Here is a 27047-nt window from a genome sequence, read left to right as displayed (position 1 = left end):
AGAGAGAGAGAGTCTGTATGTTTACCATGTGAGGGAACTCTGTTCTCTTAGCGTTGGTTCCTCCCACGATTAGTTCATCCACGTTGTGGTTGCAGCGGTTGGCGCGTCCCATGCTGCCTGACAAAGAGAGGAAGAGGGGGGAAAGAGAGAGAGAGTCTGTATGTTTACCATGTGAGGGAACTCTGTTCTCTTAGCGTTGGTTCCTCCCACGATTAGTTCATCCACGTTGTGGTTGCAGCGGTTGGCGCGTCCCATGCTGCCTGACAAAGAGAGGAAGAGGGGGGAAAGAGAGAGAGAGTCTGTATGTTTACCATGTGAGGGAACTCTGTTCTCTTAGCGTTGGTTCCTCCTACGATTAGTTCATCAACGTTGTGGTTGCAGCGGTTGGCGAGTCCCATGCTGCCTGACAAAGAGAGGAAGAGGGGGGAAAGAGAGAGAGAGTCTGTATGTTTACCATGTGGGGGAACTCTGTTCTCTTAGCGTTGGTTCCTCCTACGATTAGTTCATCAACGTTGTGGTTGCAGCGGTTGGCGAGTCCCATGCTGCCTGACAAAGAGAGGAAGAGGGGGGAAAGAGAGAGAGAGTCTGTATGTTTACCATGTGAGGGAACTCTGTTCTCTTAGCGTTGGTTCCTCCTACGATTAGTTCATCCACGTTGTGGTTGCAGCGGTTGGCGCGTCCTATGCTGCCTGACAAAGAGAGGAAGAGGGGGGAAAGAGAGAGAGAGTCTGTATGTTTACCATGTGAGGGAACTCTGTTCTCTTAGCGTTGGTTCCTCCTACGATTAGTTCATCAACGTTGTGGTTGCAGCGGTTGGCGAGTCCCATGCTGCCTGACAAAGAGAGGAAGAGGGGGGAAAGAGAGAGAGAGTCTGTATGTTTACCATGTGGGGGAACTCTGTTCTCTTAGCGTTGGTTCCTCCTACGATTAGTTCATCAACGTTGTGGTTGCAGCGGTTGGCGAGTCCCATGCTGCCTGACAAAGAGAGGAAGAGGGGGGAAAGAGAGAGAGAGTCTGTATGTTTACCATGTGAGGGAACTCTGTTCTCTTAGCGTTGGTTCCTCCTACGATTAGTTCATCCACGTTGTGGTTGCAGCGGTTGGCGCGTCCTATGCTGCCTGACAAAGAGAGGAAGAGGGGGGAAAGAGAGAGAGAGTCTGTATGTTTACCATGTGGGGGAACTCTGTTCTCTTAGCGTTGGTTCCTCCCACGATTAGTTCATCCACGTTGTGGTTGCAGCGGTTGGCGCGTCCCATGCTGCCTGACAAAGAGAGGAAGAGGGGGGAAAGAGAGAGAGAGTCTGTATGTTTACCATGTGAGGGAACTCTGTTCTCTTAGCGTTGGTTCCTCCCACGATTAGTTCATCCACGTTGTGGTTGCAGCGGTTGGCGCGTCCCATGCTGCCTGACAAAGAGAGGAAGAGGGGGGAAAGAGAGAGAGAGTCTGTATGTTTACCATGTGAGGGAACTCTGTTCTCTTAGCGTTGGTTCCTCCCACGATTAGTTCATCCACGTTGTGGTTGCAGCGGTTGGCGCGGCCCATGCTGCCTGAAAGGGCCGTTCGCTCGCAGGGATACACTAGTTCATGTTGGTAGTCAATGCATTCTGGAACAACAAAAAAACTATAGAGAAATATCTTATACCTTTAAACAAGCAATTGTTGTATATTTATTTACACCTAGTCGACATCTGGCGTCAAGTAGAGAATTTATCAGTACCGTTACTTGACAGCAGATGTCACAAGTGTCGCTACAGACGAAACATGTAGTCCTAAAACAATTTACAACTAATATTATAAGCAGAGTGCGTCGAAATCCGGTTATAATTGTAACTTTATAGCTGTTGGTTCTCCTTAACATAAATAAATAAATAATATTAGCTGAAAATTGTTGAGCATTAGACTTTGCGTTCGTTTCGTTTTCAACTATATAGCAGATATCACTGGCCATTCAGCGGGGTGATGCCGCCAGCTTCGATCAACACGGGCTTCCGACACGTCGGAAGGGATAGGCCCAAGCGATATCTTGACATTCAAATCATTCTGCCATTTTTCGCGGGGGGGGAACATCGCACTTCTCACACGCTTACATACAAAATCCAATCTGAATTGACGACACAAATACATAGAAAATGACACCTACTACCCACTCAGTTGCTTCTGGTAACTAGAGCTACCAACTTTGAACACCTACAAATTGCTTCTGGTAGCCAGAGCTACCAGACGACCATTGTACGATTTTTGATTTTTTATCTGTAACTGGCGGCTTGGAAGCGGTTTAAACTATGTTTCGAGCATAGACAAATAACATGGCAATACAGAAAAAAAAAATTTGCCAACATATGGCCAACATGATAAAATAAAAATATTTAAAACAGCTGTCGGTTTCAAAGTTGTGCGAAAGTGAAGTTGCGGAAAAGTGGTCAGTGTTTTAAAAATGCCGTAAGTATTTTTAATTACTCTTTTACTATCTAAATGTTATACCAAACGATTATGTATATATCTAACTAACAGATAGAATGTATATTTCAGTTCTAATGTAGAATTATGAATTACTATCTCACTTCAAAGTAGTTAAACGGTGATTTTTTTCGGTTACTTGCGATTGAAATAAGATAAGATTTTGAAGAATAAGTCATATTTTTCAAATAAAATATTGTTATTTAAATAGTCTAAATATTAAGTTTCATTTATAATCATAAAATCATTTAAACCTGTGATATGTTATACAGGATTAGCGAAAGAAACAATTGTAAGTATGTGCCGGGCGGCTGGTAACTCTAGCTACCAAAAGCAATTTAGCGAACGTCTCGCTCGGACGTCGTAAGGCATGAGGCACACTAGACGCTTTGCGTGCCCGTGTGGTACATTCTTGTTATGTGTTCCTACTAATGTTTCAACTACTAAGATTGTGTTTTGGGGAAACCTGACATTATTTGCACATGGTTATTGGTATATCTTTTATTAGTGCATGGTCATATACAGGGTGTCCCCAGACTATGTCACATGAAGGAAAAGTACCTTAAATAACGTAGATAAAATATTTTGCTAAAAAGAAGACCTTAAGTTATTTTTAAAAGTTACTAATACTTGCATTGAAAGATATTCTAATAAATACTTTCTTCTTCTGGGAATCGAACCGACTAAATGTGAAAAAAAAAAACCGGCCAAGTGCGAGTCGGACTCGCGCACGGAGGGTTCCGCACCATCAACGAAAAATAGAGCAAAAGAAGCAAAAAACACGGTCACCCATCCAAGTACTGACCCCGCCCGACGTTGCTTAACTTCGGTCAAAAATCACGTTTGTTGTATGGGAGCCCCACTTAAATCTTTATTTTATTCTGTTTTTTAACCGACTTCAATTTCATAGAAGGAGGAGGTTCTGTATTCGGGTTAGGCTATTTTTTTTTATGTACGTTCACCGATTACTCCGACATCCGTGGTCCGATTTGAGTAATTCTTTTTTTGTTTGAAAGGAGCTACCTCCAAGTTGGTCCCATATTAATTTGGTTCTGTTCTGATGATGGGATCCATGAGGAATTGAGGGAACTCCTCAATTTTTAAAGGCACATGCATGGTGATTTGGGTGTTTTCTTAAGCAACTCGAGCATTTTCTCCCGAAAACCACCAATTTGATGAAGTAGACCTGATGATGATGATTGTTTTGATGATAATGATGATGATTTTTAAAAATGTACTATGTTCAGCGATTAATCCGGTACCTGTGATCCGATTTGAGTAATTCTTTTTTTGTTTGGAAGAAGTTACCTCCAAGGTGTTTCCGTATTATTTTTGGTTCTAGTCTGATGATGGAATCCATGAGAAATTGAGGGAACTCCTCAATTTTTAAAGGCACGTGTAAAGTGATTTCGGTGTTTCCTAAAGTAACTCGAGCATTTGCTTCGGAAAACCACCAATTTAATGTAGTGCGACTGTAGCCTTACCATGAGTTCGACACTACCCCTGATCAGTAGCCATATCACAAGTTTGGCATTGACATATTCGCTATTAACGTCTTCGTAACTTACTTTTTATGCATCTCGCTCGCACTAATATGCCAGTACGAGCGAGATGCAAAGAAAGTAAGTTACACACACGCTAGCGAATATATTAATGTCAAACTCGTGGTAAGCTGGTAAGGCTACTGATCGGGGGTTAGGGTTAGGGATTAAGGGGTCGGGGACTGGCGGTTGAAGTACTGTTGCTTCTGGGTCGAGGGGTTCCTGGATCAGGGGTTGATGCGCTGTGAGGTTGAGTGATCGGGGGGGTTGAGGGATTGGGTCAGTGGCGGAGCGGAGGATGGATTTAGTGTAGTGATAGTGACAGGAATTATAATTTCCCAGACGGACTCGAGAAAATTCCTGATTACATATTTATTAAAGTAATAGGTACACGAATTTAATGTTAAACGTGATCTCGTTTTTCATTCATGCGTCGCGCTCTTAACAATGCGTTAAAACTAAAAATTGAAAAATAAAAACTTTTTACACAAAAAAGAAAACCGACTTCAAAAAGGATGAAATAAAATATTATCCTTTTTGAAGTCTATGCGTTACCAACTGATATATTTGAAGGTGTGTCTCTATCATACCGTGTTATATAACATTTATAACAGCCCAGTGTGGGAGCACCATTAGACTCCCTGTATATGGTGGTGGGAACAAATGGAAAAACTCAGATGGTGTGTGTATTATCTATATATATTGACTAAACTGGATTGTATGTGTCAGAATTTCACCTAGTTTCGAAGTTATGACCAACTCATTTATAACATTTTTTTTGGCCTCAATATGCGGGGATTCAATTTTTCTGTTTCCACGTGTTATACAAAGTATTTAATGCGTACATATATCCATATATAGGTACGTATAAAATACTCGGTATAATATAGGTACGTATATATGACCATTCATATATATCTTGTGTCAAAATGTTTGCACGTCAAACATCTTTTGGTTGACGGAATAGATTTGCATGCGGTGTGTGTGTGGGCCCGCGGGTTTTTTCGTGCTTATGTAGTCTATTTTACATGATTTAAACAGACCAGCGAAATCAAAATTGAATGAAAAAGGAGAACCCAAAGCTCGGGGTCGTGGACGTGGACGCGAGCGAGGGCGAGGGCGCGGACGAGGAAAGGGAGTGGCAAAGCCCAGGGAATTGTTTCCCGAAGAGCGAAGGAGTGATACCCCACCATCGCCTGTTCCGGGTCCTAGTTCTAGGTACATTTTATTATTAACTCAATTTTTCGGTTTCCACGTATTATACAAAGTATTTAATGCGTACATATATCCATATATAGGTACGTATAAAATAGTCGGTATAATATAGGTACGTATATATGACCATTCATATATACCTTGTGTCAAAATATTTGCACGTCAAACATATTTTGGTTGGCGGAATAGATTTGCATGCGGTGTGTGTGTGGGCCCGCGGGTTTTTTCGTGCTTATGTAGCCTATTTTACATGATTTAAAAACAGACCAGCGAAATCAAAATCGAATGAAAAAGGAGAACCCAAAGCTCGGGGTCGTGGACATGGACGCGAGCGAGGGCGAGGGTGCGGACGAGGAAAGGGAGTGGCAAAGCCCAGGGAATTATTTCCCGAAGAGCGAACTCCACCATCGCCTGTTCCGGGTCCTAGTTCTAGGTACATTTTATTATTTACTCAAATATGAATAAAGTTACATCAGAAACTTATTTTGAAAGGGAGGAATCAATAGATTATCATTTTTTAATTACTTTCAAAATAAGCTTCTGATGTAACTATGCTCGCCAAAAAGGCAAATCAGTTTTACATGTATGGAGTTATATGTTTTTCACAGAAACAAAATGCGACACTGAGAGGTATTGTAAATATATAAATGTATTTTTGTAGATCATATGAAGAGGAAAAGGCGATAGTCTTAAAAAGACTCGCCGAAACTAAGAAGAGGCTTCTTACGCTTCCAGCGGAGACCCGGAACATGTACGTGGGCAAAAAGAGGGAAAAGCAGCTGGAGAGGTTCTTGTTGCCAGACGCTCCTCCTCGCAAGCAAATGAGGTAAGATATCTGCAACCACAGTTAGTAGCATATTGGTATGTATACACCGAAGTAACTGTATTAAAAGAAAACAATTGTGTTTTAGGAAACAATCGCCCAACAGAACCCCCTGCCGGTTAATGCCTGGGTCGCCGGCGACACCTCCAGCTCGCAAGATTATGTCATGGGAGATAACGTAAGTTGCTTGTCTTGTACATACATAATCATTGATATCATAATGCATGTTATTCTCATATTACGTTTACTTGTTTTGCTTACAGAGAAGATTACCCAGCCAGCACAAAAGGATTATCGACACCTCCTCACCAAATCGAGCCAGAGTGTGATACTCCAACAAGGTAATTTAGATGATTTTATTGTGGTATTGGAAACTTGTTCCAAATATGTATTTCATAGGTTTGTAACATAACTTTATTTTTGCAGCGTTGTCAGTTTGGATAGTGTCGTGGAAGTCCCGGGTTACTCACCACTACGTGTTGACTGGACTACAGGCAACCTGAGTAAGTTGTGGTTTTTATCTGTAAATGCATTACTTTAGTGAACAAAAGTAAATTTCTTATTACCTTTTTAATCAATTTGAATATGTTTTAGGGCAAAAAACACCTATCACGCCGTTGTGCACGCCCAGGAACTCAAAAAGCTGTTTATCGAAGGAAACTACAAAACCAAGTAATTGCCAATATACAAGTGTTTCTTTGGCATATGTATTTCTGAATTTTTTTTGCTAATTATTGATTATATTGTAGGAAATAAAACGCCCGTCCCAACTTCCACGATCAGGATCCAAAAACCTCAAACAGCGAAGGAAAATGAAAATCCTAGTAAGTGTGAATACATTAATATTTCCTTGACATGTTTACAGATTTAGATTAAAGTTCGTACCTATACATCTAATTCGTAACCACTCAGATGGCTACTGGCGCTTTTATTAAATTGACCCAGCGCAACATTTTCATATTTGCATAACATGCGGGCAATTTAATGACGATCGAATGGCCTTTTACTTATTTTTATAAACAGGTATTTAATGTAACGGGTTTTAATTTTTACTAATTTGTGATAGTTAAGGTACACAAATAAAAACAAGGGCCGATATGTGAGTTTACCGAAGTTTCAAGGAGATAGCACTATTGAGTAGAAAACCGAAAGAAACTTAACTTTTACAGTGACTTTTTTTTAATTAATCTATCTTTGTCCTATTTATTCATTACGTTATAAACAATATGAGTTGCTTTATTGTAAGTACATCAGCAATTGAATGCAAAATATTATATAGCCAAACAATGCGCTGATTGAACAAACACAAGTAACAAAATGTCGGTACGGATCAAAACAAGATTTTTTTAATTATTTAATTTATTTTTCAGATATTACGAAAAAAAACACGAACGTGAAAATTAACTCAATTATTACAGGATTGGGTATGATAGATGTTTAATTTATTCATCAGACAATTTATGTGGTAACATTTATCACTTATTTTTATTGTACAGAATCACATACCTTTTTCAATTTTTAGATTACGGAACCGCGAAAGCCGATGCCATTTTTGAAAGCTGGTGCGACACTCTACGCGCAGAATCCGATGACGACGAGGATGATGACTTAGATAATGAAGACAAACAGACTCCCGTCGACATCATATCGGAAGAATCCGCTTTTGTGCCCGCAAATCTTCCTGAGGATGCCCGCCAATGGCTGGCAAACGAAGACGCAGAAGCAGACAAAGCTATGTCGACTTTGCTACCGATTGACCATTTGACATTTGACTGGACATGTGACCATAATTTATTTAAAGGACAGCGAGAGGCGTTCACAGCCACACCTGGACCTACATTTAACATTGACCACGACACGACTCCACTGGACATATTCCGCAAATTTTTTGACGACGAACTTTTAGACCTCATAGTAAGACAGACGAACAAACATTCAAATTTATTAATAGACCAGATTACGACAGAACACTCTAGACTCATAAAATGGACAAATACCGACAAGGAGGAGATACTCGTTTTCCTTGCAATACTCATGCTTCAAGGACTAGCACCCTTGAGCGTAGAAGCTGACTACTTCAAGGAAAATGGGTATCTCACCCTTAAATATTTTAATAACTTAATGTCGTACAACAGATTTACTTTACTTAAGCGACTGCTACATTTTACTGACAACACGACTGACACGACAGGACTGACATGCGGACAAAAAAAGCTTCGGAAGATACAGCCTGTACTGGATTACTTGAATGAAAAATTCAGCAGGCTATATATTCCGAACCAAAATATAGCGGTCGACGAATCGCTCCTCAAATGGCACGGTCGGCTCTCGTTTGCACAGAAAATCGCCACCAAAGCCGCTAAAGTTGGCGTTAAAAGTTACGAGCTGTGCGAGTCCGACACCGGCTATTTGTGGAGCTTTTTCGTGTATACGGGAAAGGAGGACAAGACTACTGACGGCAGCACGGACGAACACGAACAGAGAGAGACGACACGACATATTGACAAACCGACCGACCGACCGACGACTTCTGCGCCTTCGCTGCCGCCACTTCCAACCAACGCTACTGCACAAATTGTGCATGGCCTTGCAAAACCATTGTTGGGGTTGGGGTACACCCTAGTAATGGATAATTTTTACAATTCTCCATTATTAGCGCGCTACCTCAAATCCCAAAAGACTGATTGCTTCGGGACACTCCGGGTAAACCGGGAGTTTGTTCCCGAAGCAATCAAATCTATTGCAAAAACGGAAATGCGCGCCGGGGAATTAGTTCAATCTTTTTCTCAGGATGTAAGTGTTATGTTGTGGCGTGACACCAATATAGTGGCCATGATTTCTACTTTCCACGACGGCGAAGTGGGTGGAAAGGAGAAATATGGCCGCTACAAGTATAAGCCCCAAGTAGTACTTGACTACAACCTCTCAATAGGCGGCGTGGATAGAAAAGACCAGTTGCTATCTGCGCACCCCATTGAAAGGTCGAAAAATATAGCATGGTATAAAAAAATGTTTCGTCGACTTTTAAATGTGACGATCCATAATGCGTTCGTCATATTTAAAAGCCGAAAAAATAATATTACCAATCGGGCATTTCGGCGACGCTTGGCCGACGAAATAATTAAAGCGTATTTGCCACCTCGGGTTCACTGCAATCCTGTAGTGAAAACGAAGGCGATCATACAGGGCCCAAGCGGACAAATAAGACCAATACTGCAAGGAAATCATTTCGTCGGCCAAGGGGCGTCGAAGAATGCACGATGCGTATGGTGTAAGCAGTCTCGCTCGATATATATATGTAAGCAATGTGATGTAACCCTTTGCTTAGATATATGTTTCGAGGACTACCATACGAAATATTAGATTATTTGGAGAAGGTAAAAAAATATACAACACTATCTGGAATATTGTAGGTACGTACGTTTAATATACATTTGACTTATTGGATATACAGGGTGCTTCCTGTAACAGGAGCAATAAATTAAACTAAAGGCTGTACTCCTCAAACTGACCAACATTTGTTCAGCAACTTTTAAAAATTATGAATCCTTTATACTTCCTCTTTTTCATACAAAATAAATATTGCCTTCAATGTACGCTGACATCAGTGTGTTTGACGTTGCTTGTCACGCTTTAAACATAACAAAATTTGCAATACATTGCGTCTTAGAATAAACTTTAAAGTGTAATAAAAATCAAAACATGAGTTGCTGAACAAATGTTGGTCAGTTTGAGGAGTACAGCCTACAGTTTAATTTATTGCTCCTGTTACAGGAAGCACCCTGTATACTAGTTATATATTCTGTAACATTAATTTATAAGACTGTTAACCTTACCGTTAACACTGTTACGTTTATACGACTTGATTAATACATTTTTTATTTGACACTTGGAGAGACTTAATTATATTAGTTTTAGTATAATGACATCAGGAACCTTTTACCTCTCCAAGTTTTATTTATAACTACTCATCATCAATGGCCACTGAATCCCTGACGGATGATTGTTGCAACGCTGTGTCAAGAGCGGTTGAGACGGCCAATGCATTTCCGCTTATGACTATATAAGCCTATCGCTGCACGGCACTTCTTGCCGCACAAGTCGCATGTATGGTATGAGTATGTTGAGCCTCTGGATCCGAGACCAGGCTACCAGCCCGATGACGCCTGTCCCTCTTATGTCTCAAGCTTTCCAGCCACACTTCATCGTGCTTCTTCACTCCCACACATAGGTCCCGACGCCACTCGGGTCTCAATGCAGCACGTTCCTCCCAGCCGTCTGTACCGATGCCAAAGCATTCCATGTCGCGCTTGCAGGAGTCCTTAAATCTTAACATCGGGCGCCCCACAGGCCTTTTTGCGTGTGCTATCTGACTCATCCATCAGCACTTGGCGTGGTAACCTTTCTGGTTCCGTACGGTGTATATGGCCCAGCCAACGCAGCCTCCTCTGTTTGAGAAGCGCCGTAATGCTGGTAATGCCTCTCTTTGCAAGAACAGCTTATACTATTAAATCTCTCTCTGTATTTTTTTAAATGTTTTAAAGATAATTATATATTTATATATGTAATATTTACCCAGTAATTGGCTGTTGTATTTACATTTTCATGCGTTTGTTATGTAATGTACCTATTGACTTGTAAAAGAGCCCAGGTATTGGCTGTTGTATTTACATCTTCATGTGTTTTTCATGTAATGTACCTATTGACTTGTAAAAGAGCCCATGTATTGGCTGTTGTATTTACGTCTTCATGTGTTTTTAATGTAATGTACCTATTGACTTGTAAAACAGCCCAGTCTTTTTCATGTGATTTACCTATTGAGTTATAAAAGAACCTACTTGCAGTATAAATGTTAGTATTTTGTGTGTCGATTGCTTGCATTCTAAAGCAGTACAGCTGTAATATACATTTTGTTATAGCCGAGGGCTGTCTCTTAACAAAATTTTAAATTAAAATCATTGTGCAGAATTATAGAGGTACACGTTAAATTTCCCGCAATGTAGGAATATTCCGTCGCGAGAACTGAGGGCCTACCGCGAACCACGTTCGACGTGTTGCCTCCCTGTCACACTTACGTACGAATTTACAAGTGCGACAGAGAGCCAACACGTCGAACGTGGTTCGCGGTAGGCCCTCTGCACGGCGTAATATATTTTTGTATTCCCTTATATTTAGCATTTTTTCGCGTCCTCTTAACAAACTGTTATTATTTAATAGACCCTACGACAATGAAGATACATTTTATTTCCGTTGGATTAATGTTATGGGCGAAGTTATTTTGTGATATCTACAAATTTAGATACGTGGAAGAGTTCTTGAAGCCTAAAATTGTAATCTGTATATAATATAAATAATTTCAAGATATTTACATTTTGTGTACTACTCATTTCACATTTATCAGTTATTAAAACCCTCCCGTCTCTACGCAGTAGAAACAGACCAAGCTATGTTGGCCACAACTTTGATAGCCGCGCCTGTGCACGTGTTAAGTGAAAGTCATAATTTCATCGAAGTTTGACGTTTAAAATAACCTTTACACCGGTAAGGCTATCAAAACTAGTCAAAATGCGAAGTTATATAAATCGTATGAAGTATGTAATACTATACTGCTATTATTTCATTTAACACTCAGAAAGACATACGCAAATGACCAATACGCGTCATTATGAACAATATTACCATTACTGCATCTACCAATACTTATTTGATAATTCTGTTCTCAGTTTGATCGACGACACCCCACTTCGTGGGGCTACTAACGAACGTACCCTAAGTATGTACTTACCTTATTTTACGTCAAATATGCATTTGGCCATTATGCGTATAATTTGACATAGGTAGGTAATTTAGCGACTGGATGCTCGAATTGACACAACGAACGTACCCTAAGTATGTACTTACCTTATTTTACGACAAAATATGCGTTTGGCCATTATGCGTATAATTTGTCATAGGTAGGTAATTTAGCGACTGGATGCTCGAATTGACACTAAACGTATAAGGCAATTTGCGTTTTTAAATCACATTCATCTACGTCGTGGTTCATACAGAGAGATTTTCTTTTTCTTTCGTTCCAACCACATTAGGTCGTTTATTACTGCGTAAGAGCGCATATTCCTCAAACTTTAAAATATAATAAATATAATGCTTTCTAATAGGTGCTTTAAATTATGTAACTCTAGATGCATAATTTATTCAAAATTAAATAACATGTAATGGGTTTACTCAAATATAAAATAAATCAAACGTAGGTAAAATATGACGGTGACTGAAAATAATGTCTGCATACTTTTTCGAATGCTGGACCGACCTGTGCCGAACGCGCTGTGTGTGCCCCGACCCTAGTCACCAACGGCGGCCATTATTTCAACATGGCGGCCAGTCCTCCCGGCGCTCGGTCACGTGTTGCGGCTGTTTTCATACCGGCTTTGTTTATTTACGTTTAAATTAGTGTAATTCCGTATTTAGCAGTTTTCTTTTGTGTAATATGGTTTTGTTCTAACATTCTGTGATTAATGATGTGAAAAATTTATAGTGAAAATGTGGTATTGTGTTGTTTTTATCGGCAAAAGAACCCGAAACTACGGTGGTACGTAATACTTTCTTGTTATTTACACTTGTAAAATTGTAATGAATGCGATAATTGCAAAATGTGACTATTCTAATTAAAGATTATTAGTTACTTGTTCTTATTAGAACTATATTTCCGTACTCGAGTCTCTTTAACCATTCAAAAATACATCATGAATCAACGAAACATTTCGATCCGTCCTGCGTATTTCTTGCGTGACGTGTCAAAAAATGAAATGATGTTTATTTAAGGATTTTTAATAAACACTTATATGGTATTTGGTACTAAATAAAAGAAGAACTGATCTACTTTTTTTTACGATACTATAAAATAGGTGTTATCGCTTTAGTTTTTTTAAAAAAAATACATGTCTGCTTGAAGGTTTCGACTTTTTTAGTGTGTCAAGTTTACGCATTTTTTATAATTATTTTTATTATAATTACCCATACATTAAGCAACGGAATCAGATTCATTGTTTTATTAACTATTCTGTGTAAAAAAATCATAGCAAATGGTTCATTAGACGCCAAGTAATTAATTTTTCAATAAAACACTGCATCGCGCGGACATTTCCATAAAACGGGGAAGCAATTTACGCTACCGTTTCTGAAATCCAAAAGCAACTGAGTGGCTACACAGACAAATCTTGCACACCTCGATCTGTTTTTGTGTACGGACGAATCACAAGTGTCACAACACGCACACTAACACATTTTCGTCAAAGAATTTTATTGTTTTCTGAGAGATGAGAAGTCGGATTTGTCGCTCGACCGATCCGCAATTTGTACTGGGCGAGCAAAATCGATAAATCCAGCAATTACATGAGACTAAAATATAATAATTGTAATGTAATGTAATTAAACGTATGACATGTAAAAAAAAATATTACATGTGAAATGTAACACCTTCTTTTTGTAAATTTGATGTCCCCGACCTCTTTTTACAACAAAAAACCGAGCAATTAGGCATTTTTTCTGCTGCTGTGTTCACTCGCGCGTCTGGACTCGGTCTAGTTAAAAATCCGAGCGCAACTAGTTTTATTACCCGCGCTAGATCAGTTGATCTTGTACCTAGGCAGAGGGGAAATAGTGCGAATGCCGCATCCCTTCCGTGTTGCTTTAAGGCCGCCAGTATTTTTGGCACATTTGATCCGGGGGACAATCAGAGTGGGGGGCGTAATATTTTATTTGTTAAGTTAGTTTTACTCATTCTTAGGTTTATTTTAGTTTATAATTTGTATGTTTAATCAATTTGTTAATTTGAGCTTATTAAATATAGGTAAAATTATTAAATCTGGTATGATACTAGCAGTACTGATAAATTCCGCTACCTACTTGACGCTTCGTTTGACAGCAAGTTCGTATTGTCCGACATTGCTTTGTTTCGCAACTGTTGATGTCACAGACAAGACATCCTCTAGACTGAGCATAGTAACGCTACCCCCTCTGCCACTATACATATACGGTAGTTTTACTCCATCTTCGAGTCAAAGTGTCAGAATCCCGTGCCGTGATTGGTCCGTGTCTTTGTACAGACCAATCACGGCACGGGATTCACTTACCTCGTCCCCCGCACCCCAGTATTTTTGGCAGCATCGGTTTCATGAAATAATTGCTCTAAACTCCGTCTAGAGGATTCCTAGTCTATTATGGTTGATGTCATAATATGTTACGCTACTTGGCAGCAGAATTGGCTAAAATATTATGACTGACACAAACCTCGCCGTCGCCATTCAAATAGAAGTTACGGTCTAACGACATTCTGAAATAACATGAAATTTGACATGGACATTCAACATAATGCTACCTTACCTCCGCTTCTCGCTGTCTGTCTGTCTCTGTGTATGCTTAGATCTTTAAAACTACGCAACGGATTTTAATGCGGTTTTTTTAAATAGAAGAGTGATACAAGAGGAAGGTTTATGTATAATTTGTTAACCCGTACAAAGCTCGGGTCGCTAGTGAAACTATAATTAACTTACTGTCCCAAGCTTTCCGTCCAGTCTTCGCCGCAGTTCGGTCTGGTTCCACGGCAGCACACTCGTCAACTATAGGCGTGTTGGGACTATAGTCGTAGACTGGCACGAAGAATTCCGTCGTTGTTGTCCTGTTTAACAGAAACTTTTATAAATGGAGAAACTGTCAAAAGTTTGCATAGATGGCGCCATCATAGCTTGCCCCTTTCTCTAGTTTTGTTCTATGAAATTTGGCTTAAAGGGCTGGCATCCAGGCCATAATATGAAACAAGCAACAACGGGTGCACTCCGGGAGTGCCGATAGAAGTGAAAACTCACCTCACTATGTTACCGACGCCCGGTAACACGATTAGCGGAGGTATTCTATTTATTTATTATATATTATTATCATTCTCAAATAAGATCACACTTTTTCATTGACATGTTTATTTACATACTGCCATGACAACGTCAAATTATTTGAATATAGGTAAAGAGTCTTGAAAAGGAGTCCGCAACATACCTAAATGTCAAATAACATTGAGTTTTTCTTTATTGATTTAAATGCCATCTAAATTATGAGTGGCCATCTAAACCTTACGTAATCATCTTACGCCCCTTACGGTCACGTGATCGCCTTACGCTGTTTTATCATTTTTTTCCCAACTCAAAAGTGCCCAGCGCCGCTAAAGAAGTTTTCATTTAAAAAAAAAATGGCATAATTCTAGGCATTAAAATACTTCGATCAGCCAACCTCATTGAATATCTTTTATCAATACAATCGAACCAGAAGCATCCTCTGTATTCGCGGGAGATGCCTAGACTACCCGGTTACCCGTGGCACGGCGGCGGCGTGCCAAGCCAGCGAAGTGAGTAAGGCGTGAGTGAGGCGTGAGCGTCGCGTAAGCGTGACGTGAGCGTGACGTAATACGAGAGAAGTAGTGTTCTGCCCTAGTAGCACGGTCGCATTCACCATGCCTGTCACGTTCTAACAAGTATGTAAGTGCGAAAGTGACGGGCATAGTGATAGTCGATAAAAATGGGCACCAAGCGTCGCGTAAGCGTGATCGTTCTGTTTGCATACAAAGTTCTTCACCTTTGCCTGTCGTAATGACGACAGAGATCTCACGCTACGCTACGACTACGCTTCGGGTGCGGACTTGTTTGAACGTGTACGGGGTCGTTCTACCGTTTCGTGCCGATTTGCCACTTTTTTGGGATTTTTTTTATTTTGAAGTTACAGTGTAGAGTTTGATATTGTGAATGTGTATACGTATTGTGTATATTATTTTAAGAAAGGCACCTATATACTATACTGGATCAACCAAATCTTGTCAGTAGTAAAAGGCGGCAAATTTGAAAAATCGCGGGTTAGCAACACTGTGTTCGAATAATTCCAAAATCGCGTGTCATCTGTGTGTTATCTGTGGAATGTGGATCGTGAATGACAGCCATCATCTTATTGTTTACATTCTGAATCGTTTCTATTTCAAGAGAAATTTCTGCTGTCACCATTAAATACCAAGATTATGCATGACCTCAAGCAAAGCTAAGGTGCCTACAATGTACAATCATACTCGTTGACGGTAAACATTACTAAAATTTGAGGTTATGATAATTCACCCGAACTGACGTATGAAAGGCGGAAAATAAACACGTTTTGTTCGATGTACATTTCTGCTTTTCCTAGCGCAATTCTGCTCTTTGAGTGTTACGTGGTGTTACCCTACTTTAATTTGCAGTACATTGCTACTGACAAGATTTGCTTGACGCACTATAGTTATACTTTTGGAAAACAAATAAGGAATGTAATGAAGGCACAGATGGAAATGAAAAAGCAAGGGAAGGTAATGAAACACGAATAGAAGGAAATGAAATTAGATTAAATATAAATTAACTTTATTGCTTAAAATCAAAGTGATAATATTTTAAACGATGGAACCATAAATATCTTGGCTTTTTAAAAGTATATCTACCCTGTTGACCTGTTTAATATAATAACCTACTTTTTAACAATACTTTTTACGATGTTTCAGTATTCGTTTTCGGTCTCATTATTTGTCAGAACTAGAAACATATAATAATGAGATTTGTAATGTAAAAAACTGCTTACATAAATGAAATTAAAAAAGCTTAAATTATCTACAAATTTTTATAAAAAACAATCGTTATTTATGATAAAATATATTATTCGGGAAAGAACTGAGGTATAATTTTAAAGTATCCAGTATCGATGTAGGTAATGTGACTTAGCCGTCTTTGTAAAGGGCAGATGCTGTTTTTTTAAATAATGAAGTGGGCCAGAATATTATATTTCGGACACGACCATGATAAGCCGTTTCAGATTCAGATTCAGATTCAGATTCTTTTATTTATAAACATAAAGTAAGTTTACACGTCAATATCTTAAAACTAGAAAACTATTTTATATAATTTATGACTAGGCATATAATTTATAAGTGAGTGCAACGATCCCTTTGGAGAAACTCGTTTATACTATAGCATGCTAACTCAATGAGCATGTTTTTAAGTTTTTTGATGAATATGGCATCACTAGACGAATTTTGAATGTCCACAGGGACACGGTTATACAGGTTAGGTCCGGCAACTTCGAGCATCGCGCGGGCCTTTGCTAGTCGTCGACGGGGTGCTACTAGAAGGTGTTGTCTGCGTGATAGTCTTTTATTCCTGTCACCGTACGTTTTATAATTGTGTAGGTTGGTCCGAACATATTTACAGGCAGTTAAGATAAAGACGCAGGGCAAAGTCAGGATTCGATGTTTCCTAAATAGGTCCTGAGCCGGGTGATCAGTAGGCTTTCGATCGATGATGCGCAACGCTCTTTTTTGCAATTTGAACAGTCTATCCCGGCCAGCGGATGCCGCCCAGAGATCGACACCCTGTATTAGAATGGAGTGAAAATAGCCAAAATAGGCTTTTTTTAAGTTTTCACTCGTTAACGTTGGTGCCAGCCTCGAGAGGGCATAGCACGCCGAGGACAGCCTGTCACACGCATAGTCGATGTGCGGAGACCATGTCAGCCCGGAGTCGATAACGAAGCCCAGGTACCTGGTGGCGTCGACTTGTGGAACGGGAGTATTGTTTGTCACTATACTCAGTGGAATGTTACTTTTTCTTAACTTAAAATGTATTATATTCGTTTTTTCTACATTGAGTATCATTCCATTTGCCGAAAACCATTTTGTCATTTGGCACATTACATGCTCTAGCTTAAATTTTAACCCGTCAATGTCATCAGCATTTACTATAAGGCAGGTGTCGTCCGCGAACATTATACACTCGGGGTCACCACACGCGGCGGTAATATCGTTAACCAATAGTAAAAATAGGTTGTTTCCCATTACCGATCCCTGGGGCACTGCGCAGTTTCCTATTTGTTCAAGGTTAGACTTAGCATTAAGGACGTAGGTACTCTGTCTGCGGTCACCCAGGAACGAGGCGATGACGTCATGGAAGCTACCGGAGAAGCCATATATAGATAGCTTGGCGAGGAGAAGTTTGTGGTCAATCATTTCGAAGGCGCGCGACAGATCGCAGAAGATGGCAGCGACCTGCCGCCCGCCCTCGAGGTGCGCCATCACTCGCACCACGACGTCGCGCGCCGCGTCCGAGGTGGATCGACCAGGCTGGTACGCGTATTGCTGACGGTTTAGGAGATCATTAGATGTAATGTGTTTCATTAATCTGTTACTTAATAAATATTCAAAAATTTTAGACATTACCGGTATAAGTGAGATAGGACGGTAATGCTTAGGCACGTGCATTTCACCTTTCCCTTTGTATACAGGTTGTACTTTTATTTGTTTAAAAACTTCTGGGTAGGTTCCATAGAATACACATTTATTAAACAGCATTAAGAGCAGAGAGATGACGGTCGGAGGCAAATAGTCGATAATGCGGGTCGACATGTCGTTAATGTCCTTGGATTCCTTGCGTTTGATTTTTTTGCATGCGACTTTCATCTCATCTAGCCTAAACGGTTCAAATTTAAAGGTCGGACATCCAGCGGATAGGTATTGTGAGAGATATACTAGCGCGGTCCGGGTGCACGGTGTGGCATTGTTTATATTAGTATCAATGTAATACCGGTTTAACAGCGCGGCGGCGGCAGCGGCGCGAGCGCTGACACAGTCGCCCGCCGATCTGCTAACAAGTACATCAATAGCATTTCCCCTTTTATTTTTACATGTTTCTGCGGAGATGACGCGCCATATACTCCTACTCATATCGTCCTTAGCGTTAGATATGCGACCGTTAATAAAATTGCTACGTGCTTGCCGTAACTTCGCCCAGTAGTCTGTTTCCAGACGTTGCAGGTCAGCGCGAGACTCGACGCTGTCGCTATGATACATTAAGTTATGTTTGGTTTTTATTATATTATTACGTAATTTCCTTATGGAATCGTTGACCCACTTACTTACAGGTTTTTTAACTAGTTGTTTCCTTAAGGGAAAATAAAGTTCAAAATGATGTTTGATCACATTCATAACTAATTCGATACTTTTACTTGGGCATGATGTTTTTTTAAGTGTTTCTTCCCATTGATATAAGTCTAGACATTGTGAAAAATCAAACTTCCTTTGTTTAGTATATGTTCTTTTTAAAATATGACAATTTTGTGGCAAGGATTTATTTTGAATGTCAATAATAACATTTATACATAGATGGTCAGACAAATGCATGTCATAACAGGATATAGATTTTACATTTGATTTCATTATATTTGAATATGTATGGTCAATACAAGTCTTACTGTTATTCGTTATTCTAGTAGGTTCGTTAACTAATTGTCTGAAGCCAAACTGTTTTAATGTATTTAATAAATATTTAGAATTATTACATTTAGTCATAAGGTCAATATTAATGTCACCGATTATTATTACGTTATAATTTTGAATTACATTTAAATTAAGTAAATTGTTTAACATAGTTAGGTACAATGGTACATCACCACTCGGCGGTCTGTATATACACACGATAACTAACTCTAGTCCTATACACTCAACCGCACATACCTCGAACTGAGACTCCACAGATAGGTCCGTTATTTCCTTCCGTTCTATGCATGGGATGTCCGGTCTTACATAAATACAGCTTCCTCCACCCGTCCTGGACAATCGGCAGCAATGAGCACGCAGTTGGTAGTTAAGAATGTTGGTAGCTAGTATTTGGTTGGATTGTAACCAGTGTTCCGTTAGGCAAAGTACGTCAACCTGTCCGCGCACCTGGAGTTCCGCTTCCATTTTATAGGTCTTATTTGCGAGTCTATTAATGTTTTGGTGTAGGATGCTTATTGGAATGGAATTTTGGGAGGTTCTGTCGTTCGTTTGCATCGTAGGTGAGTTGGCAGGCACTGACTTACTTGGTTTCGGGAGACCTTGTCTCCCTGGGTCGGAGAAAGGGCCGCCATTCCGTGACGCATGTATTTATTGGCCAGGCCGTTGCTGTGATGAAGTCATCGTACACAGTTATGGGAATACCTATTTTAAAAGACTTGTAGGTGTCCCTTTTTGACGGGATTTGTTCCACTGTATACTGGAAGCCGTCGCGTATGCTGTTTAGGTGGCTAATTATACTCTCTGGTGTTGAGTCATTTCTGAAGAAACATCCGTGTACGTACTTGCGGACTTCAACTCCACCTACTTGGGTGTTTTTGGCGGAGCCTTTAATGGACATAGGAGCGGTGTTGTGCTTGCGACGGCGATGTTTACGACTTATTGCGGTCTCCCAGTTATCTGAATCTGACTGTTGAGTTGATTCGTCCGCGGTACTTATGCTTGACGTTACATTTATTCTCAAGTTAGTTTTGTTTACAGGCTCATTGTTGTTGACAATGACTTTTTTTAAAGAGTGGTCGACAATTTCTTTTTGTTTTTGTGTTTGTGTGGCGGTCGGCGGTGGTAATGGTGCGGGGTCTTGATCATCCGTTTGCTGGTTAAATGTTTTGATTTTTTTGAATTTTGACGGTTTCGTTCCTTGCGCTGCAAGCCTCTCTTTCGTACGCGCGGCGGAGGCGCGCTGCTTCCTAGGCGCGGGTGCGTGTGTGAGAGGGGGACGACTCGTAGGTGTTGTTTCGCCGCTGTTTGGTGTGGATTGTGCGCCTTTGTCTTCCTTATCACTAACCAGATTTGAGCCGTCAGGTAGTTTAACTGGAATGTCGGATTTTATTTCGCGTATTTCATCGAAAATCACGTCTAATTTAGAACTAATATCACAAATTTTTTGTTCAAGTGGCTTTAGTAGGTCCATGATTAAGTTTTTTAGGATTTCACTGTCACTTTCCACCATTTTTGCTTGATTTTAACGATATATACGGGGAGTTAATAACGTGACGTGTGACCGACCGCGCACGACTGGAAGTTCATTTCCTTCGTTCAAAGGTTGTCCAAAACGTCGTTCATTTCGACTGTTCATTTCCTTCCAAACTGGTTCATTTCCTTCACCCGACAATATTGGAAGAAATGGAGAGGGATGAATTGGAGTGGAATGAACTTTCGACGGTTTTTTTAAATTTCTTTATAGTCTTTAAGGCTAGAATGTCATCAAGTAAAAGTAATGAAGATATACCAAAATGCCAACAGATTATTAACAAGGTGATTTTTTTGCAATATATATATAGCACCAAATTACTTAATGGATAAAAATGAGTAGTAACCGTGACAAAGTGCCTTTCCGGTGAGGAGAACCTAAATTACTCGTAAATCAAGAGCGCGAAACCTCCTTCGTTGACGTATTGCGGTAGACTAAGGTAGTAAAAACACGTAGCAATCACAGTTATTCGTGAATAAAGGCGCGTTTAGATTTGGCATGAGTGGCAATTTTTTAGAGTGAAAATGAAGTCTTTCGCGTGACAAAATTAAAAAGTGCGTTCTCTCTATGATAATTTAACTTTAAAAATACGTACCATGTACCATTATAATACTGATTATGTGCTTATTTATAAACAATAATGGAAAGTAGGGTTTATCTGCAAATAATAGTGTTTTTTAATTTTCGAACCCAATGGTACGCCATTTTAGGTGCGAGGGAAATGAATTTTTCGCATGTTTTTAATTTTTATTTAATAGATCATTAGGTTTAGCTAAATTCCAAAACTGGCGCATTTTTCGTACCACATAAACATACCTTTTAAAAATAACCACAAGTAAAAAAATATAATTTTAACGCTTCATGTGGGCTCGGACACGAAATCGGCACGAAACGGTAGAACGACCCACGTGCTTGTAGCGCTCTCGTTCTACGTCACGCTTACGCGACGCTCAGGCCTACGCCTCGTGTGCTGAGGGCCTAAGGATGTGATCTGGCGGCCTAGCCAAGGTGACAATCGCTATCGCTTCGCTATCATCGCTTTGTTCTATCTATCACTCTTCCATATTAGTGCGACAGTGACTGTTGCGTTTCGATCGCTACGGAGCGTGAGCGATTGGCACGTTGGCTACGCGGCCTGCTAGCTTAGCCAAGCTGACAATCGCTATTGCTTCGCCATCGAATCGCTTTGTGTCTATATCACTCTTCCATATTAGTGCGACAGTGACAGTTGCGTTTCGATCGCTACGGAGCGTAAGCGATTGGAACGTTGGCCTGAAACGACGCGACGCGGCAAGCCTACGGCGTTTGCATTCGCGACTAGATCGCCCAAGTAGGACACTTCTATAGGTATCAAAGGGTTGATTCACCCCGCGCCGCATCGCTTCCCTTCGCATTCGCGTGTTGTTCGCCTACGTAGTACGTTGCGTATGGATGCGATCAGTATAGAGAAAGATATAGTGGTACCCAGGTCGAGGCGTGGTGGCGACGGGTCTCGCAGACGTGGTGCTGGGTTGCTCCACGCAGCAGATTATTACCTCGAACCCTTCGAAGCCGCATCTCTGAGGAACAAGTTTACAATTAATCTTGTGACAAGGCAAGGTATGGTATAGGCACAGATCTAGAGTGTACAAGATTGCATGACAATGATCAAAAAAATGGCCAAGTCCGAGTCGGACTCGTGTCGCGTCGCGGGGGAATGGTCATTTTTTGGTTTTATGACATTACATATCCAGCTCATTTCGCCACAGTCTGATAAATAAGACAAAGAACTGATTTGGTTTTTACAGCACATTTATAACTCCCGTAACTATGCCAACCTTACTCTGCGTGGTACAATTACTGTCGGTGGCGACACGAGCACGCTCGATCAAAAATTGCTGGCGGTTAAGTTAAAAGGTTAAATAACTTCTAACCTAAGTATTTTACAATTATAAAAAAATATAAATATTTGATTTGGGTCACTAATTTACATATGTGTGCCAAATTTCAACTTAATTGGTCCAGTAGTTTCCAAATAGGCTGTGACAGACGCACGAGTGATCCTATAAGGGTTCCGTTTTTTCCTTTTGAGGTACGGAACCCTAAAAAGCGACGAAAATGGGAATGATGTCAAGATTTATAATTTATGAGCATAGAGAAATAAGTATTCATCTATGCTCTTGCAATCTCCTATAGTGTATACAATTAACGTAATATTAACTAACATTTATAGACGGGTCTATCGCGAAAATTGCGAATTTGTGAATTAGCGAATTTGTTTTGTTTTTTTTGTGAATTTTGCGATAGACCCGTCTATAAATGTGAGTTAATATTTGTTCAAAACGCGAAAGTTTTCAATATGATACCTATAATGTCTTATTTATTTATTTATTTAAACTTTATTGCATAAAATACAAATAAAATGTACAAATGGGGGACTTAATGCCTAAAGGCTTCTTATGTACCTATTTTAATAAAATGTAGGTATAGTGCTTACGGCTAGTTTCCACCACTGGCTCCTCGGGTTATCTGTCACGGCCTGACAGTCACGGAGTGGTCTGCACACGCCGGGGACGCCATCTTGGAAACACCCGTCACCGGGAGCTGGAAATTATGGTCTATGGTCGGTTATTAGGAATTACTACCCTCATTTATGTATGTCCCTCGTGTGGCCGAAGCGTGTAGTGTTTCGGAGGTTCCGGGGCAAACTGCCGAATCCGACACAAGACCAGATTTAACGGGGCCACGCCGTTTTGTCGAAAACTTTTTTTTTTTAACTGTCTCATTTACCCCCCAAAAGTGGCCCCCATGTATAAAATTCATTTGTTTACGTTACTTCCATTTGTTTACATGTCTATCTTTGGGTCACTAATTTACATAATGTGTACCAAAGTTCAAATTAATTGGTCCAGTAGTTTCCGAGAAAATAGGCTGTGACAGACGGACAGACAGACAAACAGACAGGTTCCGTTTTTTCTTAAAAAGTGACCAAATCTTTATTGTATGTCTATTTCAATTTATATATTATAGTAGTGTGACTACTTACTTAAAACACTAATCAAAATATTTGTGCCGTCCCACGGGTAAAGGTACCTTGTGGCGGTTGGCGCATACGCTATTATTAACGCCACTCCAATATTATTGCGGCGCTATGCGACGTAAGCGCCAGCGGCCATAAGGTACCTTTTGCCGTGGTACGTCACATTTGTTCCCTAGTTGACTAGGTATAAGATTACTTCAACACTCGTCCTCTTGATATTAATAAAATGATTATGAAGTAATGAAAAAACTATATAATAAAGAATATATTACCTTGAGACGCCACTCCGTAGACGAAGCACAGCACTACAGCACTCGACAGTTTTTTTATCATGTTTCTTTAATTACTTTAGTTTTGTTTTCGATTCTTAATTATAATTTCTCGTCATAGCAAATTTCTATGAAATATCACCCCCTCGCTATATCCTGTTCAAGTCGGTACAAAGTTATAGTTGGTCAAACCAATTTGTCAGTACTTAAGAACAAAAAAACTATACTCATCCTTTTGGGTGCTAGTACTAGTGTAAGACAAAGATGGTATGATTCTCTCTGTCTATGTTTGAAATGAGACAGTCCTTTGACAAACTATAAGTTATAAGTTAGTAATGTTTTACCACGCCAAACCGGAGTATGACTTAGATTACACACTGTGGATACACATAACTGTTAATAACTGTATTGTCAATATGTAAACATATCTTGGACGTTGACCGCCGTGAACCCGATTGTGATTACGCAATTTGTTAGGTTTTGATTTAATTTTGACACGCCCTTGAAGATCGATCACGCTGATCGATGCGAAATGCGAAATGAAGTGAAAGTCCGGTCAGATGCGCGCCAACCACCAAGACAATCGGTCTTATCAAAACCAGTTCAAAACCGTGAACAGTTTAAATTCACAATTGAACTCAGAATTGGAATGGACGGGGGGGGGGAGCAGACGTTGTATGTAAAACTAGCTTTTGCCTGCGACTTCGTCCGCGTGGTGTCAGACATTTGGGTAGCTTATTTTTAATCTAATCTGCTTTTTATCGATTCCCCGTACAAACTTTCATCCCCCCTTTTCACCCCCTTAAAGGATGAATTCTGGAATAAAAACTACCCTATGTCTTTCCTCGGGACTCAAACTATCTATATACCAAATTTCAACTAAATCGGTTCAGCGGTTTAAGCGTAACGTGCTCATGAAGGGGTAACAAACAGACAGACAGACACACTTTCGCATTTATTATGGATTTGAGCTCCTGGGGGGGGGGGGCTCCTGCTCCTTCCTGCCTACTAGTGCCTACTAATCCCTACTAGTGCCTACTAGTGCCTACTAGTGCCTACTAATGCCTACTAGTGCCTACTAGTGCCTACTAGTGCCTACTAATGCCTACTAGTGCCTACCCGCAAGGGCCCCATGATAGGACTCCGTGTCCAAAATATAAGGAAAATGCTAAACTTAAAGAAACAGGATGCTGTTAATGATAATTTAAATATCATTAAGGTACAAACAGCTTAAACAATCAATCTGATAACTTTATATGAAGTACCAGTTACGGGCTTCATTGTTGAGACGTGAGACATGTAGGGTTCACTTTACATTGGGCATGCATACCGTTAGGATTGACAACCAAACTAGCTTGAACCCTAAATGCTATGAATGGATCAACAATTTTATTAAAGTCTGTAACCGTACCGTATTAAACTATTATAGGTGAACCAGGATCTATTGAGGCTGCGCCATGTTGCGGAATTTCACTGGAACTAATTTTTTCATACTACACTGTAATGTCACCCTATACATGAGAATAATAGCGCCCTCTTGACAATTATCATATATATTCTATTCTATTCTAATTTTCGCTGAACAGACATGGTCACCTCCATGCCCCATCGGTAGTCAGCATGTAATCAGTATAAGATAACATATGCACCGATTTGATTGCAAAGTCAGGCAGTGTCATTAAAAACGTCATATTTTCATAGAAATTTGACAATAACGATGACATTTCCCCACTTTGTCATTAAATAATTAGCTTGGTCCGACTATTCTTGGGACTTTGGCCCATCTAATTGTAATTTTATTCAAACATCAACACAAAAAACATAGCTGCTTATTTGTGTCAAAACAACAACAAACTTGTTAAAACTTTTTCTAACTCAAACTCAAACGTTATCATTTTAAGTAAACTTCAACATGTCTTATACAAAAATCTTAGTTAAATCTTCTATTTCTCACAGAAATCACTTAGCATTAATGCAATGTCCACAAGCAGAGGTCACGGTCACAAATGAATCACGGTCCGGCGCACGCGGCGGCTCGGCGCTGGCGCAGACTGACAACTGTCATGGCGGACGGTGTCATTAGTGGGTAAGTAGTAATTAAGTGACTTGGAGCCATCTTCACGCTTCTTAAGGGCTAGTAAGGTTCGGACTTAGTAATTTAGTCAAGTGGCGAGTATTTTAGTTTATTAGTTACTAAACCTCCTCCTCCTCCTTATAGTATTAGGTGGTATTAGTTATCACCTATTTATTTACAGTCGCCATCAGATATATCGGAGCGGTTAAGGCGCTCACAAATATCTGAACACGCCTCTATTGTCAGGGCGTTAGGGTGCGTGTTCAGATATTGTGAACACCTTGGCCGCTCCGATATATCTGATGGCGACTGTACCTATGATGAACGAATAATAGGGATTTAGTCAAGTGGATCCATTTTATACTATTTTTTCTGGACAGTAAACAAAAATTAACACCATCTCATTTTAACGCACACGAACATTTGTGGCTTTCCATTACAAAAGGGTCCTTATGTTTCAAGCGCAATAAGGTCCTTTTTATCTGAAATTCCAACAGAAACTGCTAGAAAGGTCCTTACTGCACATGAAGCGTAAGGACCCTTCTATATGGAAAGCCACATATCTATCACACATGAAAATGCCTTTATACGTTTTTTTGCACATTGACAGAGGGGTAAGTTACTGAAATGCTACTCCATTCAGAACTGTATGCTCTAAGGGGTCTAAAGGGGCCCACTGAATACCACCCTAGTAGCACGGTCGCATTTTTATCGTTTATCACTAGGCCTGTCACGTTCTAACAAGTATGTAGGTGCGAAAGTGACGGGCATAGTCATAGTCGATAAAAATGGAA

The 27047-nt window shown here is 40.1% G+C and overlaps 1 protein-coding gene across 1 annotated transcript in view; it reads right to left on the bottom strand.

Moving 5' to 3' along the window:
• The window catches only part of LOC134659521 (trypsin-1-like), a 29937-nt gene extending 5671 nt beyond the window's left edge, over positions 1–24266 (bottom strand). The window contains exons 1-5 of the mRNA XM_063515184.1: positions 24183–24266; positions 23368–23474; positions 22356–22450; positions 14589–14713; positions 1456–1604 (exon numbers count right to left, since the gene is read on the bottom strand). Of these exons, the coding sequence (XP_063371254.1) occupies positions 1456–1604; positions 14589–14713; positions 22356–22450; positions 23368–23474; positions 24183–24243 (537 nt within the window). The 5' untranslated portion in view covers positions 24244–24266. The remainder of the gene's footprint in view (positions 1–1455; positions 1605–14588; positions 14714–22355; positions 22451–23367; positions 23475–24182) is intronic.
• Between the last annotated feature and the right edge of the window lie 2781 nt (positions 24267–27047).

This window comes from Cydia amplana, chromosome 25 (assembly GCF_948474715.1).
Source record: "Cydia amplana chromosome 25, ilCydAmpl1.1, whole genome shotgun sequence".
NCBI classification, from domain to species: domain Eukaryota; kingdom Metazoa; phylum Arthropoda; class Insecta; order Lepidoptera; family Tortricidae; genus Cydia; species Cydia amplana.
The sequence above is the reverse complement of the archived record's forward strand: the minus strand, read 5'-3'. Positions and strand labels throughout refer to the sequence as shown.